At 43.0% G+C, this 18185-nt stretch overlaps 1 protein-coding gene across 4 annotated transcripts in view; it reads right to left on the minus strand.

The window, feature by feature from the left end:
• Window positions 1-8551, minus strand: part of EIF2AK1 (eukaryotic translation initiation factor 2 alpha kinase 1) — a 25545-nt gene extending 16994 nt beyond the window's left edge. For all 4 annotated transcript variants that reach the window (XM_027961736.3, XM_027961734.3, XM_027961735.3 and 1 more), the window contains exons 1-4: window positions 8361-8551; window positions 1612-1770; window positions 805-938; window positions 85-122 (exon numbers count right to left, since the gene is read on the minus strand). In XM_027961736.3, coding sequence (XP_027817537.1) covers window positions 85-122; window positions 805-938; window positions 1612-1770; window positions 8361-8478 — 449 coding nt within the window. In that variant the 5' untranslated portion in view covers window positions 8479-8551. The remainder of the gene's footprint in view (window positions 1-84; window positions 123-804; window positions 939-1611; window positions 1771-8360) is intronic.
• Window positions 8552-18185: the final 9634 nt, after the last annotated feature.

Genomic DNA, 18185 nt, shown 5'->3' on the forward strand with positions numbered 1-18185 from the left:
ATTAATTCAGGATTACTTCTCCATACTGATTTCTTTTTGAATCAGTTTACTTCTTATATAGTCATAAAACTATTCAACACATACCTGATCTTCTGGATGTGAGAATTATCCTCACAAGGACCCTAAAATCAAAAAATTATTTTTTAAAAAACATTTTGAAAATTTCATGGAATAAGGAATCTACCTAAATTCAATGTTATATGACTACTCCCAAATGCTCAAATTAACATTAAAAAAAATACACCCACCCATCCAATGGCTTTTTCAATATCACTTAAGGGTTTGCAATTAAGGATATTTCTCCCTGAAAGAGCACTCATGGAAAGCTATATTCTCACCACCCAAAGGCCAAGCTGAGACCCCTCTGCATGGCTCAGTGCTCAGCTGCAGCTCCTGCCTCTCCTCTCAGCAAAGCCCACTCTAACACGCTATGCAGAGTTCACACAGCACCTCCCAACATTTTCTAAGCCCTCTACTCCTTGATGTTTCTTCTTAACACCACCGACTAACACCCCATGTATTTTTCTTTTTCTATTGTTCACTGCCTCCTCCTCAAGGAACATAAGCTCCCTGAGGGCAGGGACTTTTATTTTGTGCACTACTTGAACCCCAACTCCTACAAGATAGCCTAACACACAACAGCCATTCGATAAATCTGTTGAATAAACAGTTAATATTAAACCTGTTATATTAAAAAAAAAAAACACCACGTTATCAGGTTCTCATAATGCTTTAAAATGGAGTTCTCTTAAAATCAGGATGTTTTTTGTCACACACCGAGTACATTTATTTCTCAGTGCTTACCTGGCGAACTCTCTCCTTAGCTGACCTCATCAAATGCGTAATGGCTCTGTTGTGATGTAGCCGCAACGAGCTGAACTCATCGCTGCAGGTGAAGGACGACAGCAGCCCCATTTTGATAAAGGTCTGACAAAGCACTGTAAGGAGAGCGGGGAAAACAATCATTAGAAAGCCCAGCGATAAAATGTCTCCCTGAGCGCTGTGAGCTGCCACAGCAAATTCTCAAACCTGCGGGGCAACGGGAACCCCCAATTTGGAACCAAGTCAGCCACAAGCATGGGTAACCCAAGCACCCAGGGACCTCCTGCTTGCAACTGGCATCTGAAATGAGGGCAGTCTTGGGGACTAAGCCCTTCAATTGCGGGAGCTGACTTGAACTTCAGGGAAACAGTGCCAGGCGTGAACTGTAAGACACCCAGCTGGAGGGTCAAGACAACTGGTCACAACTGTTTCAGGGTTTTGGTCGAGAACAGATTCAGAATCAGTACCTGGGATTTTCATGTATCTGCTCACCAAGTAAACCATAACAGATCTTCGAAAACTCCATGAATTATCACTTTATAAATCAAAAAGACCTACCTTTTATTTATTCAGATACACACAATTTTATGGTGATTAATCTTTTTAGGTGTTCACAGCAATGACATTCACAAGGAATTACCCAAAGGAAAATACAAAATAAATTTACAAGATGTATTATTAAGGTTTATTTCAAATTTTTAGACACAGGCTGCCTCTCAAACCGATGGCATTAAACAACATAGAATTTGTACAAGTTTTACTTAGCAAAGTTAATTCATTCTTACTGACATTTAAACACCTGTCTGGAACGAAGTGGGTTTGGCTCATGGACATGGCTCAGGTGCTCCAGCAGCGAAACCAGCAACAGTTGGTTGGCAACTGCAAAAGGGAAGGTGGGCTGCTGCAGGGGTCCTTTCAGCACCTGGAGTTCTGCGGGAACATCAGATTCTGCAAGTGAAAATGGGAAAAAAAAATTTAAGAAATGGTAAACTGGCCAATCTTAATGGAAATCAACTCTGAATATTCATTGCAAGAACTGATACTGAAGCTCCAATGTTTTGCCCACCTGATGGAAAGACTACCCAATGCCAACTCATTGGAAAAGATCCTGAAGTTGGGAAATATTGAGGGCAGGAGGAGAAGGGGGCGACAGAGGATGAGATGGTTGGATGGCATCACGGACTCAATGGACACGAGTCTGAACAAACTCCAGAAGACAGTGAAGGACAGGGAAGCCTGGCATGATGCAGTCCATGGGGTCACACAGAGTCAGATACAACTTACGAGCTGAACAACAACAAGAAGCATGTCTCACAACGAAAAAAAAAAAAAGCATATGCTAATTAGTACAAGACTACTTAAATTTAAGGAAATAAAGAGCAAAACATTAGTTTAGGTGACTGGAGTTAATCAAGACAGAGTGTCTGGAATTGAGCTTTGAGTTGAAATCTGCAAGTCTGGAAGCACTAGCAGAAAGATGCCACTGCAGGCAAGGAGGACGTTTTGGTTAATGATGTGTGCAAAGGCAGAAATGAATAAATGGAAAATAAATATATCAGCAAGCAAACAAGCAGGAACAGGCTTCCTTCCGGCCAGAGGTACCAGAAGTCTGGCCGTGGAGAAAAGGAAAGGGAGGAAGGATGGAACCTTTATGCTGAGAGTGTGCTACATACGTTTGGACCAGGTGTTTTATATGCATGATCTCATTTAGTCCTCACGAAACCCTATGTGACCATTCCCATTTTACAGATGCAGACGCTGACCTCATTGAGAGGTTGAGGAACAAGTGAGCAGGCATCTCAGACTCCCAAGCCTATCCTCATTCTACTAAACAAGATCAAGCCGGCAGCTCAGTTGGCACTTAAAGCAGAAGGTCAGAAGTTCTCGTGCACCGTTTATTAAATACATCATTTAATAGGCCAAAAGCACAATGCAGGAAAACAGTGAGGAAACTGTTCTGGACACGTGACGGGGAGCCTGGAAGGAGGCACGCACAACACCAAGTCAGGATGAGCCTAGCAGAGGAATTAAGTGAAGAAACTTGGAGGAAAGAACAAGTTCCAGAGATAGTAAGAAAGAAATGGACTAGCCAGGATTCAAATACTAGGAATGGGAAGGAGAGGTTAATGCGAGTGAAACCTGGTAAAAGGAGCTGTTGGAGGAAAGATGAGGCACTTCAAACTCTCAAAAGCTGCTGACCCAATTGGCTGGAAATACTCTGCAGAACGGGGCCCATTGTACCCTACACCTTCTATTAACAAAATTGTCCCTGTCCCAAACACTCTGCTCCGAGCTTCTCTATAAACCACTGAAGGTCCTGGAAGAGCCAATGTTTTTCAAATTGAGAGTTCATTCACCAATTTCCTCTCTGACCTGTAGGTGGGCTCAAAAAAGACCTGCATGAATGGCGATGTGCTATTCATTTTAAATGAGTAATTATTATCTGAGTACGAGAAAGAAAAAGAATGGAAAATGTGCCATGTAAAAACGTCTCTATATAAAGGTATCTTCAAGTTAAAACACGAATCACAAAATCAGATACAGTAATCTGTACTGTATGTGTCAAGAAAGAAAAGGCGACAATATTTATACAGAGCTCCTACACGCTAGTAAGAAAATGAAGCACAGTTAAAATTCAAACAGGCTTAATATAGCTAGTAATACATATATATTATGAAACGGAGGACCTTAGATTACGTGTAACACATACACAGTAAAATAACCACAGTACCAGAGTTTGGAAACAGTGCCACCAGACTGGCAACTTTTTAAAAATTTATTTTTATTGAAGTATAGTTGATTTACAATGTTGGGTTAATTACTGCTATACAGCAAAATGATTTAGTTATACATACATACATACATATATATTTTTTAACATCCTTTTCCATTATGGTTTATTATAGGATATTGAATACAGTTCTTTTGTGTGATACAGAAGGACCTTGTTTATTCACTCCATATATAAAAGCTTATCTGCTAACCCCAACCTACCACGTCATTCCTCCCACAAACCCTTCCCCTTGGCAACCACAGATTGGTAATTAAAGTCTGGAATCCTTGGTATGGCTGAGAGCACAGAAAACTAGACACTTTCAAACCCAAGGGGTAAGTGTCTACAACCTTTGGCAATACACTGTAGAATTTCAAACGTGCAAACCTTAACCCAACAATTCTACTTTTGGAAAGATAAACCAAGGAAATAAAGAAAACACAGCAAATATGTATGTCCAAGGTGATCAGGGCAACACCTTAAAATACTGAAAATTTGTTAAGTTATATCCAGTACTCTTGCCTGGAAAATCCCATGGGCGGAGGAGCCTGGTGGGCTGCGGTCCATGGGGTCACTAAGAGTCGGACACGACTGAGCGACTTCACTTTCACTTTCATGCATTGGAGAAGGAAATGGCAACCCACTCCAGTGTTCTTGCCTGGAGAATCCCAGGGACGGGGGAGCCTGGTGGGCTGCCGTCCATGGGGTCACATAGAGTCAGAAAGGACCGAAGCGACTTAGCAGCAGCATACGTAGAATACTATGTAGCTGTTGTATCAATAAATGACCCTATACAGAAAGATAATCATAAATAATAATGTAGCAAGTCAAAGAAGTAGGCCAAGCAACAAGGACCTCTGGTACAGCACAGGGAACTCAAGACTCTGAAAAAGAATGAGTATCTGTACATGTATAACCGAATCCCTTTGTGGTACACCTGAAACTAAAACAACCTGGTAAATCAACTATACTCTAATAAAATTAAAATTTTTTAAAAAACAAAAAGCAGCAGGACATAAATTAGTAATGCAAATAAAGGTGAGGCAAGACAGTTTCATAGAAACCAACACAACCTTTCTGGTCACCATTTTAATTAAACATATCAAAACTTTTTAAAAAAATGTTTTCTTTGACCAAACAAACCTTACTTCCATGGATCTATTCTAAAGAGATAAACATGTATTAACAAAGATTTATGAATATAGATAACAAATAGAGGTCAAACCCTGTATTATTTCTAATGGTTAAAAAAAAAAAGATAATCCTGTTTTCTAACAACACAGCAAAGATTAAATAAATGATAGTACAGAATGTGGTCATCTTAAAATTATGTTCTTAAAGGCTGATTTATCACAAGAAAATGCTAATATAAGTTCACACTTAAAAAGTAACCTGCTTATCAAACTGTTATGGTCACGATTTTAAAATATATTTATTTTATAGCTAAGAATAGAAAGATCAAAACAGACAGAAGTCTCTGCCCCCTGTATTTTTAATGACACAACGACAGAAACTCCCAAGAGTGAAATTACAGTGAGCAGCAGTTTTATAGTCTGCCTGTTTGACCAGCAGTGTCTAGGCATCCACCTGGTATACAGCACCTCTCAGGAAATACTACAAATAAAAACACCAAATTTTTAGCAGTGAGGTCTCCTCAGAGACATGAGTAAACGGGACCTTCCCCTCTCCTTCCTTTATGCCTTTAAATTTTCTGATGCTTTCTCTAAATTTTTATCCTATTCAGACAATGTTTCTATCATACTCTGATAGAAACGTTTAATCTATTCAGAATACCTTTCTTTGACAAATATTTTAAATGCAAAATTCACCCAAAAGTTGTCCCTAGCTAAACCAAAACATACTGCTTGTAATTTCCATTTACAAACAGTAACCTGTGGGGAATGAGATCATGGCTTTTTTAGTTTCTTCTTCAGACTTTTCTACCTTTTCAATATATTCTATAATGTGAAAAAAAATTTTTTTTAAGTACTGAATTGCCAACAGTGGTGAGATTTTTTTTTTTAAGGAGTGTTTTCTGCTTGTATATACCCTTATCCCTATCCTCTATGATAAGGAAATTCTACTTTTTAATAAAAAACAAAAAATAAAAAATGGTTGCTCAGCAGAGTCAACTGAACCGAATAAGAAAGTGACAACTTGAAAAAGATGATGGACAGACACCCAAACACAGGAAGGAGTAAAACTGACGGGAAATGAAGGTGGAGGCTGAAAGTCTCTCACTTCACAGTCATGGTCCAGAGAAAAGGAAGAGGTAAGGGGCTGAGAGGAAAGGTGAGGTCAAGTTCTCCCATAAAAGAGGAAGAAACAAGATCCAGGCCCAGTGTGAATTAGAGTTCTAGAATTCTGCCAAGTAAGAGGGGAGTAAGACAAACAGGAAAGGAATCATCTGATTCAACCTCCTGATGAAAGTATGATCCAAATTAAAGAATCTGAAGGATTAATCAGAGGTAAAAATTTGGAAATACCTGTGTCCGATGAGAGAAGAAAAATTAATCAGCCTGACAACAGGTTTACTGTCGGGCCTCCTTCTAATGCGAGCTTTTCCACAGGGGCAGGAAAAGAGACATGCAAGAACTTTGATCAAAGACTGATGATGCTGGTTGGAGGAGAATCCCTACTTGAGCTGCTGAAGAACACAGGCGCCGGTTACATCCAGACTGTGACTTTTCTAACACTACCACTGTTGGGCACAGTGACCTCCTCACATCAACACAGACACCCGCTGAGAAGTCATCTACCTATTCTGTTTTTACATCAAGAAATTAAACTAGGATTTCTCACAGATCTAACCTTTCATATTAAAAAGACAGTGTATGTCTGGACATTCTGGGCTTCTCTTTTTCTCTGTGAAAGAAAAGGCAATATGTAAACACAGCAGTATCATGAGTAACCAAAAGAGAAGGAAATTTTTAGAAGCTTATCGAAGATCACTCCCTTCAAGAATAATCTTCAGTGTGCAGAAAACCTTATCACAGTGTTACAGAACAGACTTGCCTGTTTACAGCAGGGACTTTGACATAACACTACACATTACCAGCTACTAGAATATGATACATGTGGGAAAAAATCAGTTTTTCCTTTAAAAAATAGTTATCTTACAACCATCCTATGCTAAGAACCTACCTAAATCACTATCACAGTCTCCTTTTGTTTCTCTTTATCAAGAACTGTAGGTAGTAATAAGGGTGAAAATTGAAGAATTTATGGAATAAATTAAGACCTTTTCAACTCAGCTTCCACCTTTAAATCCCCTGCAACATGTTAATATTTGTTTCAGGCTTCAATTTAGCGTATATTCTCTATAATCACTCTATTTGAACTACCACAAAGTAAAAACCTTTCTGAATCAATGATTCATTCATTTATGGCACAATTTTATTTTTTAAATGGCCATAAACCCTATGATATATAAACAAGGACCTACTTTACAGCATGGAAAATTATACTCAGTATCTTGTAACAACCTATAATGGAAAAGAATATATATACATATGGGTGTGTGTGTGTATATATATATATTGCTGAGCTACTTTGCTATACATTTGAAATTAACACAACACTGTAAATTAACTATATTTCAATTTTCTTCAATGAGTTCATCCACTAAAAAAATACATTCTGAGCACTTGGGATATGTTTTGCTACTGGATTACAGAATAGCGACACCTATACTATCACCATCAATATATTCACTGAGGAAATGAAACTTTTAAAGTATTTTTAAACTATTTTTATAGTTATCCAATACTAAGTAGAGCAAACAAATACTACCTATCATACGCTCCATTTGGGCCCCTATTTAATCTTCAGTTCAGTTCAGTCGCTCAGTCGTGTCCCGACTCTGCGACCCCATGAATCGCAGCACGCCACGCCTCCCTGTCCATCACCAACTCCCGGAAAATTATACCGCTATCATGATCACTGCAAATCCTTATGTTGATGTCTGCAAGGGCTCAGGCAATTACAAATGTTACAAGGTAAACAGTCCACACCAAACCACCCTCCCTTCTGACACCAACTGCGATTCTGGAAAAGTTCCTGGTATCACCCTGATGTTCAAGAAAAAAGAAGGAAGAAAAAAAAAAAAAAAACCCTGCCCAAACAACTGGTTACCACTGAAGAGCCTTTCATTAATATATGAGATATTTTGAACTGGTTAGACTCAATGTTATAAGCACCCCTCGCTTTATGAACCACCTGACGAACTTACACCCTATCTCTCCTAGTAACCAAAAGCTTCAAGAAAACTTGGGTTTCTTCCTTAACAGAAAAGGATGATGTCCTTACTGCTTCACTATGAGAACTCTTCAGCTACGCGAAAGTAAAGCAAAAGACAAAGAGAAGCTACCATGAAAACTCAACCCAAAACTGCTCAGCGCATAGGGTCTGCCAAGTTGCAGTCGACTAGTTTGCAACGCTCAAGCGCATCATCTGAGCCCCGGGGCTCAGGAGCTGGAAAACAGCCAGAGGGAAAACAGCCTGGCGCGTCGGTAGCCCCGAGGCCACAGAGGAAAACCGCGGAGCAGAAAGGGAAACGATCCAGGGGGCTGTAGACAACTGTTTCAATACGAGCTCTCCTAATCCAGACGGCCCGCCCGCCCTCGACACTGCACCGCTGGGCCCGATTCCGGCCTGGATCCAGCCCAACTTGTCCAGGTCCTGGCCCGAACCTCGCAGCCACCTGCGGCCCCGAGGATGAAGGCGGACGGGGGCGGGGAAGGCCGCCGCATTCCGTGTTCCTCACCATCATACTTGGGGTCCGAGCCCTCGGCGGGGAAGTCGATGGCGGGCGGCGCGGGCACAGCCCCCGCCGCGTTGCCCTCCGCCTCGCGCTCCGCGGCCCCAGAGACGCCCCCCAGCATCGCCGGGCGCGCGCGAGAGACGCCAGTCAGCTAGCCCTCCCGCCAGCCAGCTCGGCGCCGCCGCACTCTGCCCGTCCAGCGGTCGCCACCGGATCCGGAAGTAGCCCCGCGGAAGGCGGAAGACCTGTCTCGCCCCCGCCCCGAGCGACGCCGTCGCAGGCCACGCCCCGTATCGGGGCCATGCCCCCCTTTCGTGGAGAGAAGGATGGGCTGGATTCCCGCGCCGGCGCATCCTTGGCGCCCGATGGGCTGGTCCTCTCGCCGCTGCGGCGGTGGCGAGATCCGCCCCCTGCTACACCGGAGTTGACCCGGGCCTGCCCTCCCCGCGGTCCGGCTCCACTGCCCTCGGGACCTGAACACCCAGCTAGTCAGCGCTCTCACATCTCCCGCCAGGACTCCGGTGCTAGTCTAAGAATCCGGCGTCTGCAGGGACCCTGATCCAAATGTTTACTTTTTGCGGACACTTCGGTGACTTTGTCATTTGTTGTGGTTATTTATTTATTTATTTTAGAAAAATCAAAAGCATCTACAGGATTTGTCTCAACGAGAACTGAACCTGTTTGGGCGAACCGTTAGGTCACCACAAAACGGGAAATGCCAGCTAGATTCCAGAGTGAATCAGTCTCATAAAACTTCCGCTGGTTTTGAGACAACTTTCAACTGAGGTGATTTCAAACCTAGACAGCCTTTTCGAAGTGATCCCATGGCCACACCGGATCAACGGTAGTTTGAAGCCACTGGCTGCAAAAATCCTCTTTGCTCTCCGATGCCTCTGATGACTTGGTCGCCGACGCAATGCTGTTGGAGGTTAATTCTTAGACCGCAGATCAGATAGCATAGCTGGAATAAAAAGTCAATCAGGGAGTTTCCTGGCGGTCCAATGGTGCTTTCACTGCCATGGCCTAAATTCAGTTCCTGGTCACAACTAAGATTCCACAAGGGGCCTGGCGAAGCCAAAAAACAAAATTCCTTTCAGATTTGTGTGTTCAACTCCAGTGCCATGTGCAAAAATGGTATTGTTTAAGAATTGCATTTGAGGGACTTCCCTGGCAGTCCAGTAGTTAAGACTCCACCCTTCCAATGTCTCAGGGTGAGGGTTTGATTCCTGATCAGGGAAATAAGATCCCATATGAATTTTTTTTAATCTACTCTTTAAAAAAAAAATGTATTTGAACAAAGCCTCCTCATAGTGTACTGGTGTATTCACCCTGGTAGAAGCAATTATGGATGTAGTTCTCCAAATAACTCCAGGGACTAGGGATTTGCCTTTCCATGCCCTGCTGATGGAACCAGGCATAGCCTTTCTGGAGGGTGATTTATCTATACATGTGCAGAGCTTTAAAAATGCAAATACTTCTGATTCATCAATTCCACTTTTGGAAATTTATCGTAAGGAACAGGTTAAAACTGAGCAAGAAGATTTAGCTTAAAAAGTATTAATTGCAACACTATGATACCCAAAACAGGACAATATAATTGGTTAGATAAATGGTGAACCTCAATACAGTGGCACGCTTTGCAACCATTAAAAATGTTGGTATGCATTATCTGGTTCTCACCACTTTTTTCAACCACCACCAGAATAGAGAAAAAAACCAAACTCATTCTGGTGGGAATATAAATGAAGGCAACCTTTCTAGAAAATGACATTCGATTTATAGTTAAAAGCTTTTAAATAGGCATACACATCTACCTATATATAGATGTATATCCAAAGCAAATAGAGTGGTGAAAAAAGATAAATACAAGAATGTCCACCAAAAGAAAAAAAAGCCGTGTGTGTGTGTGTGTGTGTGTGTGTGTGTGTGTGTGTATGTATCTACCAAGGAATAGTTTATAATAGAAAAGCACTGAAATAAATCCAAATTCCAAACAGAAGAGCAGTTAGGGTACAACCGTGCAATGAAACCACATGCAGGCAAAAATTGGGGGTGAGGGGAAGGTACACGTTCCTCTCTCGGCTTCCACGATATCACACAATTCTAGTTCTCTGTTTCACTGGTCCTTCATCTCAGTATCTCAGTATCCCTTTCTGGACCCTCCTTCTCCAAATGTGTAATTTTGTAGGGCTTTTGTCATGTCACCCCAAATTCTCAGGAGATAATCGCTATCAGTTTACATACCACCAATAACCTGACAACTCCCAAATGTATCTCTGCAACACAGACTTGTTCTCTCAGATGGCTTAAAAGCTTCTCGAATTTGTCTGAAAGTGAACTGTTAATGTTCCTCCTAACACTTTTATACTATCCTTCTCCATCTATTTAAATTAGCACACAATGCACCTATTTGTCCAAGTCTAAAACGTGAGTCAATTTTTATTCCATATCCAGAATATATCTAAAGTGAAAATGGAAGTCACTGAGTCATGTGCGACTCTTTGTGACCCCATGGACTGCAGGAATTCTCCAGGCCAGAATACTGGAATGGGTAGCCTTTCCCTTCTCCAGGGGATCTTCCCAACCCTGGGATCGAACCCAGGTCTCCTGCATTGCAAGCTGACTCTTTACCAGCTGAGCCACAAGGGAAGCCCAGAATATATCTAGGCTGCCTATAAATTAATTTTTAAAGAATAGAAACATGATGAAGATAAACAGGCAATACTAAACATCGGTAACCAAAAGGAATTCCATGAGGCCCGTAACATAGGAGAAGATGCACAAATTGCATGAGTTATAGGTAAAAGTTGCATGCCACAACGAAGACCTGGCACAGCCAAATAAATAAATCTTTTAAAATGAAATAAAATATAAAGGGTACTTGCTCTACCTGTGGGCTTTACTGCTGAGTGGCTCAGCAGTAGAGAATCCACCTGCAACTCAGGAGAGGCAGGTTCAATCCCTGGGTTGGGAAGGTCCCCTGAGGCCATGGCAACCCACTCTTGTCTGGAGAATCCCATGGACAGAGGAGCCTGGTGGGCTACAGTCCATGGGGTCGCAGGGCCAGATGTGACTAAGCAACTGAGCACACAGTCTATGGGACCACGCACACTTTGTACCTGTTTCTTTAAAAAAAAAAAAAATCATCAATATTAAGACCTGGGAGGTATCCTGAGACAGAAAGAACGTACAAACACCCAAGAGTAGGACTGAATGTAGTTCATTTCAAAGAAAGAAAGAGGCAATAAGAGGAGGAAGGAAGCAGGAGTGGCTAGAGAACTGGTTAGACCTTGTGAGAACAAAATTTAGACCCCTCTGTAAGGCCCACAGGGCCTTTTAAGAGCTGCCCCAGGGTTCCTTTCCCATCTTCACTCATCACTCTCACGGCAGCCATGGGACCACACAGATGACTAAGACTCATGACCTCAGCGTTCATGAGAGGGGGCCAGAGCAGCGATGGTTCCTGAGGTCACAGCTTCCAGAGCAGGGACAGAGTCACACAAGAAGCAGGACAGAGCCTTAGTGACTGAACGCCTGGTGGCCGTTGGCTGCACAGGGCGTCTTCGCCCACCTTCTCCACTTACACCGCATGCACAGTGGAGCTTTTTCCTCTTGGTGAAGCAAAGACAGAACTTTCTAAAGAGATGGAAATTTCTTCATGGCAGGGGTGGGGATCTCAAAGTGGGGGCTGGCATCCCTGAGGAAGTTCAGTTCAGTTCAGTCGCTCAGTCGTGTCCAACTCCTTGCGACCCCATGAATCACAGCACGCCAGGCCTCCCTGTTCATCACCATCTCCCGGAGTTCGCTCAGACTCACGTCCATCGAGTCCGTGATGCCATCCAGCCATCTCATCTTCAGTCGTCCCCTTCTCCTACTGCCCACAATCCCTCCCAGCGTCAGAGTCTTTTCCAATGAGTCAACTCTTCATGTGAGGTGGCCAAAGTACTGGAGTTTCAGCTTCAGCACCATTCCTTCCAAAGAAATCCCAGGGTTGATCTCCTTCAGAATGGACTGGTTGGATTCCCCTTGCAGTCCAAGGGACTCTCAAGAGTCTTCTCCAACACCACAGTTCAAAAGCATCAATTCTTCGGCGCTCAGCCTTCTTCACAGTCCAACCCTCACATCCATACATGACCACAGGAAAAACCATAGCCTTGACTAGACAGACGTTAGTCAGCAAAGTAATGTCTCTGCTTTTGAATATGCTATCTAGGTTGGTCACAACTTTTCTTCCAAGGAGTAAGCATCTTTTAATTTCATGGCTGCAGTCACCATCTGCAGTGATTTTGGAGCCCAAAAAAATAAAGTCTGACACTGTTTCCACTGTTTCCCCATCTATTTCCCATGAAGTGATGGGACCGGATGCCATGATCTTTGTTTTCTGAATGTTGAGCTTTAAGCCAACTTTTTCACTCTCCTCTTTCACTTTCATCAAGAGGATTTTTAGCTCCTCTTCACTTTCTGCCATAAGGGTGGTGTCATCTGCATATCTGAGGTTATTGATATTTCTCCCAGCAATCTTGATTCCAGCTTGTGTTTCTTCCAGCCCAGCATTTCTCATGATGTACTCTCCATATAAGTTAAATAAGCAGGGTGACAATATACAGCCTTGACGAACACATTTTCCTATTTGGAACCAGTCTGTTGTTCCACGTCCAGTTCTAACTGTTGCTTCCTGACCTGGTTACAGATTTCTCAAGAGGCAGGTCAGGTGGTCTGGTATTCCCATCTCTTTCAGAATTTTCCACAGTTTCTTATGATCCACACAGTCAAAGGCTTTGGCATAATCAATAAAGCAGAAATAGATGGTTTTCTGGAACTCTCTTGGTTTTTCCATGATCCAGCAGATGTTGGCAATTTGATCTCTGGTTCCTCTGCCTTTTCTAAAACCAGCTTGAACATCAGGAAGTTCACGGTTCACGTTTTGCTGAAGCCTGGCTTGGAGAATTTTGAGCATTACTTTACTAGCGTGTGAGATGAGTGCAATTGTGCAGTAGTTTGAGCATTCTTTGGCATTGCCTTTCTTTGGGATTGGAATGAAAACTGACCTTTTCCAGTCCTGTGGCCACTGCTGAGTTTTCCAAATTTGTTGGCATATTGAGTGCAGCACTTTCACAGCATAATCTTTCAGGATTTGAAATAGCTCAACTGGAATTCCATCACCTCCACTAGCTTTGTTCGTAGTGATGCTTTCTAAGGCCCACTTGACTTCACATTCCAGGATGTCTGGCTCTAGATGAGTGATCACATCATCATGATTATCTGGGTCGTGAAGATCTTTTTTGTACAGTTTTTCCGTGTATTCTTGCCACCTCTTCTTAATATCTTCTGCTTCTGTTAGGTCCATACCATTTCTGTCCTTTATCGAGCCCATCTTTGCAAAGACTAATAGAGTTTTGCCAAGAAAACGCACTGGTCATAGCAAACACCCTCTTCCAACAACACAAGAGAAGACTCTACACATGGACATCACCAGATGGTCAACACCGAAATCAGATTGATTATATTCTCTGCAGCCAAAGATGGAGAAGCTCTATACAGTCAACAAAAACAAGACCAGGAACTGACTGTGGCTCAGATCATGAACTCCTTATTACCAAATTCAGACTTAAATTGAAGAAAGTAAGGAAAACCGCTAGACCATTCAGGTATGACCTAAATCAAATCCCTTATGGTTATACAGTGGAAGTGAGAAATAGATTTAAGGGCCTAGATTTGATAGATAGAGTGCCTGATGAACTATGGAATGAGGTTCGTGACATTGTACAGGAGACAGGGATCAAGACCATCCCCATGGAAAAGAAATGCAAAAAAGCAAAATGGCTGTCTAGGGAGGCCTTACAAATAGCTGTGAAAAGGAGAGAGGCAAAAAGCAAAGGAGAAAAGGAAAGATATAGGCATCTGAATGCAGAGTTCCAAAGAATAGCAAGAAGAGATAAGAAAGCCTTCTTCAGTGATCAATGCAAAGAAATCAAGGAAAAAAACAGAATGGGAAAGACTAGAGATCTCTTCAAGAAAATTAGAGATACCAAGGGAACATTTCATGCAAAGATGGGCTCGATAAAGGACAGAAATGGTATAGACCCTGAGGAAGGCCCCCTCTTTTTGGCAGAATGGGCGTGTGTATGCGTCTTGATGTGCGTGTCCCTGTGTATATGTGTGTATGCACAAATGCCTACCTAGTCTCTCCCTTACCTTCCCCATCACTAAGCACCCTAGTGAAAGCTTCACATCGATATTCAGATGGACTTTGTCACCTATTGGGAGAGACAGATCAGTAACATCAGAGAATGTCTCCAATAGCTACCTTTATCAATTATCCTGTTACATCAATGATGATTACCAAAGAGAAGGTCAGAGAAGGCAATGGCACCCCACTCCAGTACTCTTGCCTGGAAAATCCCATGGATGGAGGAGCCTGGAAGGCTGCAGTCCATGGGGTCGCTGAGGGTCGGACAGAACTGATCAACTTCACTTTCACTTTTCACTTTCATGCATTGGAGAAGGAAATGGCAACCCACTCCAGTGTTCTTGCCTGGAGAATCCCAGGGACGGGGGAGCCTGGTGGGCTGCCGTCTATGGGGTCGCACAGAGTCGGACACGACTGAAGTGACTTAGCAGTACTTAGCAGTAAAGAGAAGGTAAGTGCTATAAACCTTAATAGAATTAGTTGTCTATCCATGCATGTTTGCAGGTAATGAGATGGGAGGAGATACAAATTTCTCATCTCTGTGGTAGGGAGTTAGAAGATACTGCTTGATGGATCAATAAACAGATATTTGAGTATATAAGGTGACTAATAAGGTGCTTAGCGTACTGTGTAAAACTGGGCATTGGATCCATTTTATCATCTTTCCTAACTACTTATTCATCTCGTGTTAAGGAATTGTCCAAGTCACACAGCGGGACCCAATCTTCTCCAGTTTGTCTCTAATTCTACAGTGTCTCTAATTCCTCTCTTTTTACTCTAACAGCTCCAACCACCTGTAGGTATCTAGCGATGATCAGGGAGTATGAGAGTTTGACCGAAGGTATGACACCTTGATAGGCAGCCTTCCAGATGGCCCCCACAGATCTCTGCCTACCAGTCTTCACACCCTTTTCAAGTTCCCACTCTGTGTACTAAGGTTAGTTTGTATGATGGTTAGCATATGGAGAACTGATGGTCTAAGGTGTTCGAGATTAGTTTAAAAGATGCTGTGACTCCCACTCTGCTTTCTTTCCCTCATCCCTCCTTCTGGGGGAAACACAACGCCATGTTGTGAGCGAAGCCCAGGCGATGAGGATCCGAGCCTGCCAACATGGAAGTGTGGTTAGAGCAGATTCTTCTTCCCTAGAACCCTAAAATGTCTGCAAGACAATGGTTGGACAGCCACCTTAGGAGAGACTGAGCTAGGACCACCAAGCTTTGCTGCTCTCAGATGCCTGACCCTCAGAAACCGTGGGAAAAAAATAAATGCTTGCTTGGGGGGTAATTTATTACACAGCAATAATAAATACATATGCTTAACTAGATTTCCAGCCTCTTATTAGGGTAAGGAACAGCCTAAGGTAATGCCTTGTGAAGATTCTGTTGATCTGCCTGGCTACCAGGCAACAGCTGTGATGTCATCAGGATTAGAACCCTCACTCCATACCGTCTTGCCAATGTGGGATGACAAGTCCCAGATGAACAGACTTTTCTGGTAAGCACATCTATTTCTGCTTTCCTCTTTACTTCCCCAAACAAGGTCAATTACTAAAGGGATCATCAAGCCAAAATCGTTTCTTAATATTCCTTTTGTCAACAGACACAATTGAAATGCTGATTTAACGTGGTTATTGGCAGTTAAGAGTGTGTCACTCCCATTTCAATCCCTGGACTTCTCTCTTTCAGTTTTGGGGCCTCAACCCCACTGCAACATGCAACAGGTATTAAATGTTTTTAACAATTTTTATATAGGGCTAGTCAGATATATGATTTCAGTGAGTTGTTACTATTAAAAATGAATATATAAATAATAATCACCATTTTATAAAGTTAAGCTATAAAATATCTCAACTGAAAATATCAGGATGCATATTTGAAAAGATATTTAATTTTACTTAACACCTCTCAGTTTCCATCCAATATAAGCCATGTAACGTGGAACAAGGGCAGTTCTGAGATAACTTTCCTTTTTTTTTAAAGCTCCTTGAGACTAATGAAATACTGCACTGTTGAAAATGACTTTTAATGTTCTTTGGGAGTCCCTGAGAACTTTTATTTTTATGTCCATATTCCAATAACCCTTGTATCCTCACTCCATCAGATGGATTTTATTTTTCAAATTATTAAACTTTGTAAGAATAAAGTTCTGTTCCACCATGACTCTCTTAAATCCCTATGCCCCCCCTTCCCTCCTCTACACAGTTGTCGGTTTAGTATATATTACTCCAATCTTTATTCAATTACATAGGTAAGTGTGTACTACAATAGAACAGCATTGTTTCGAAAGGGTTTGGTTTTGCAAAAACAATGGCTAAAAACACATTTTTCTGCAACTTGCATTGTTTTCCGCTCCGAACTATGTCCTGGGCAACTTCCACGTTTAGTGTAACACAGTATTTTGTAACTTGATATTCCATAATTTGGCCATGCCTCCAGCTGAGGGAGAAACAGGCGTCTCCGACAATATTACAAACTTGATAAGTAACATCTGTATCCAGTTTGTTTACACGGAGTTCCCACCACTAGCAGCTGTGATTTTTAAACAAATTATTTAACCTGTCTCAGTTGTTCAGTTGTAAAGATTCCACTTCACCCAACCTTACAGGGTTACATGAGAATTAAATGAATTGACCTATTTGTGGGCAGCTCTTGGTAACTGTAACCCAAAGCCGTTATTTTCTTCCGTTAGCTTCGATCCTACAGCTTCGGCTCCTGGGAGACGACTCCAGGGGCCGTGCGCTCAGCGTCATTTTCCAAATCAGAGTAACTCTGAACCGGGTGGGAGAGTCTTCCTCTGACATCTCTTATTTTCCTGGTGAAGGTGAGAGGATTTTCTGACAGTTATGGCTTTTCTACTCAAAGGTTAACGGAAGTGAGCTGGACACACATCCTCCAACCCACGAGCTGCTCCTTCTACCTAGATGCCCAGGCCGGTCCCTCACCATCACGCTTGGGGTCCGAGCTCTCGGCCGAGAAGTCAATGGCAGGCGGCGCAGACAGAGTCCCCGTCAGGTCGCCCTCTGCCTCACCCTTCCGCCTCGAGCTGCGGCCCAACATCCCCGCCGATGCGCGAGCCATAACTCAAATCACCCGCCAGGGAATCGCGGCTCTAAACTGACCCGGCAGCTATTGCCACCGGATCCGGAAGTGGCACCTTTGAGAGGCGGAAGTCCCGCCCCGGCTTCCCGCGCTCCGCTGTCGCGGGCGGTCCCTGGTTGAAGCCCCGCCCCCTCTCCGTCGACTATGGAGGGCAGGGCTGGTCCAACGTGGATGCAGCCCTAGAGCTCGCGGCCCGGTGGGCTTCTCCTCGGTCGACTGCCGGGGATGCAGGGCTGGCCTCCCGGCAGCCTCTCCCCGCTGCCCTGGAGAAGGCTAAAGCCCCCCGCTGACCCTCAGACCCCATTTAGGTCTTTCCTCCCCAAGTAAGCAGAACTCTTCATGTCTAACCGGTCCATCATTTCTTTTTCTCCCTGGTCTGCACATTGCCTCATAAGGAAGACCCTGCAGTTAAATGGGTGAATGAATGAGTTTATTGCTCAGATGAGTACTTAAAACATTGTAATAAGTCTTGAATGAATCCCCTTAGTAAGCAAAGATTGTAAACATAAAAGCGTAAAGACAAAATTGTGAAAAGGAAC

The sequence above is a fragment of the Ovis aries genome, chromosome 24, assembly GCF_016772045.2.
Source record: "Ovis aries strain OAR_USU_Benz2616 breed Rambouillet chromosome 24, ARS-UI_Ramb_v3.0, whole genome shotgun sequence".
NCBI classification, from domain to species: domain Eukaryota; kingdom Metazoa; phylum Chordata; class Mammalia; order Artiodactyla; family Bovidae; genus Ovis; species Ovis aries.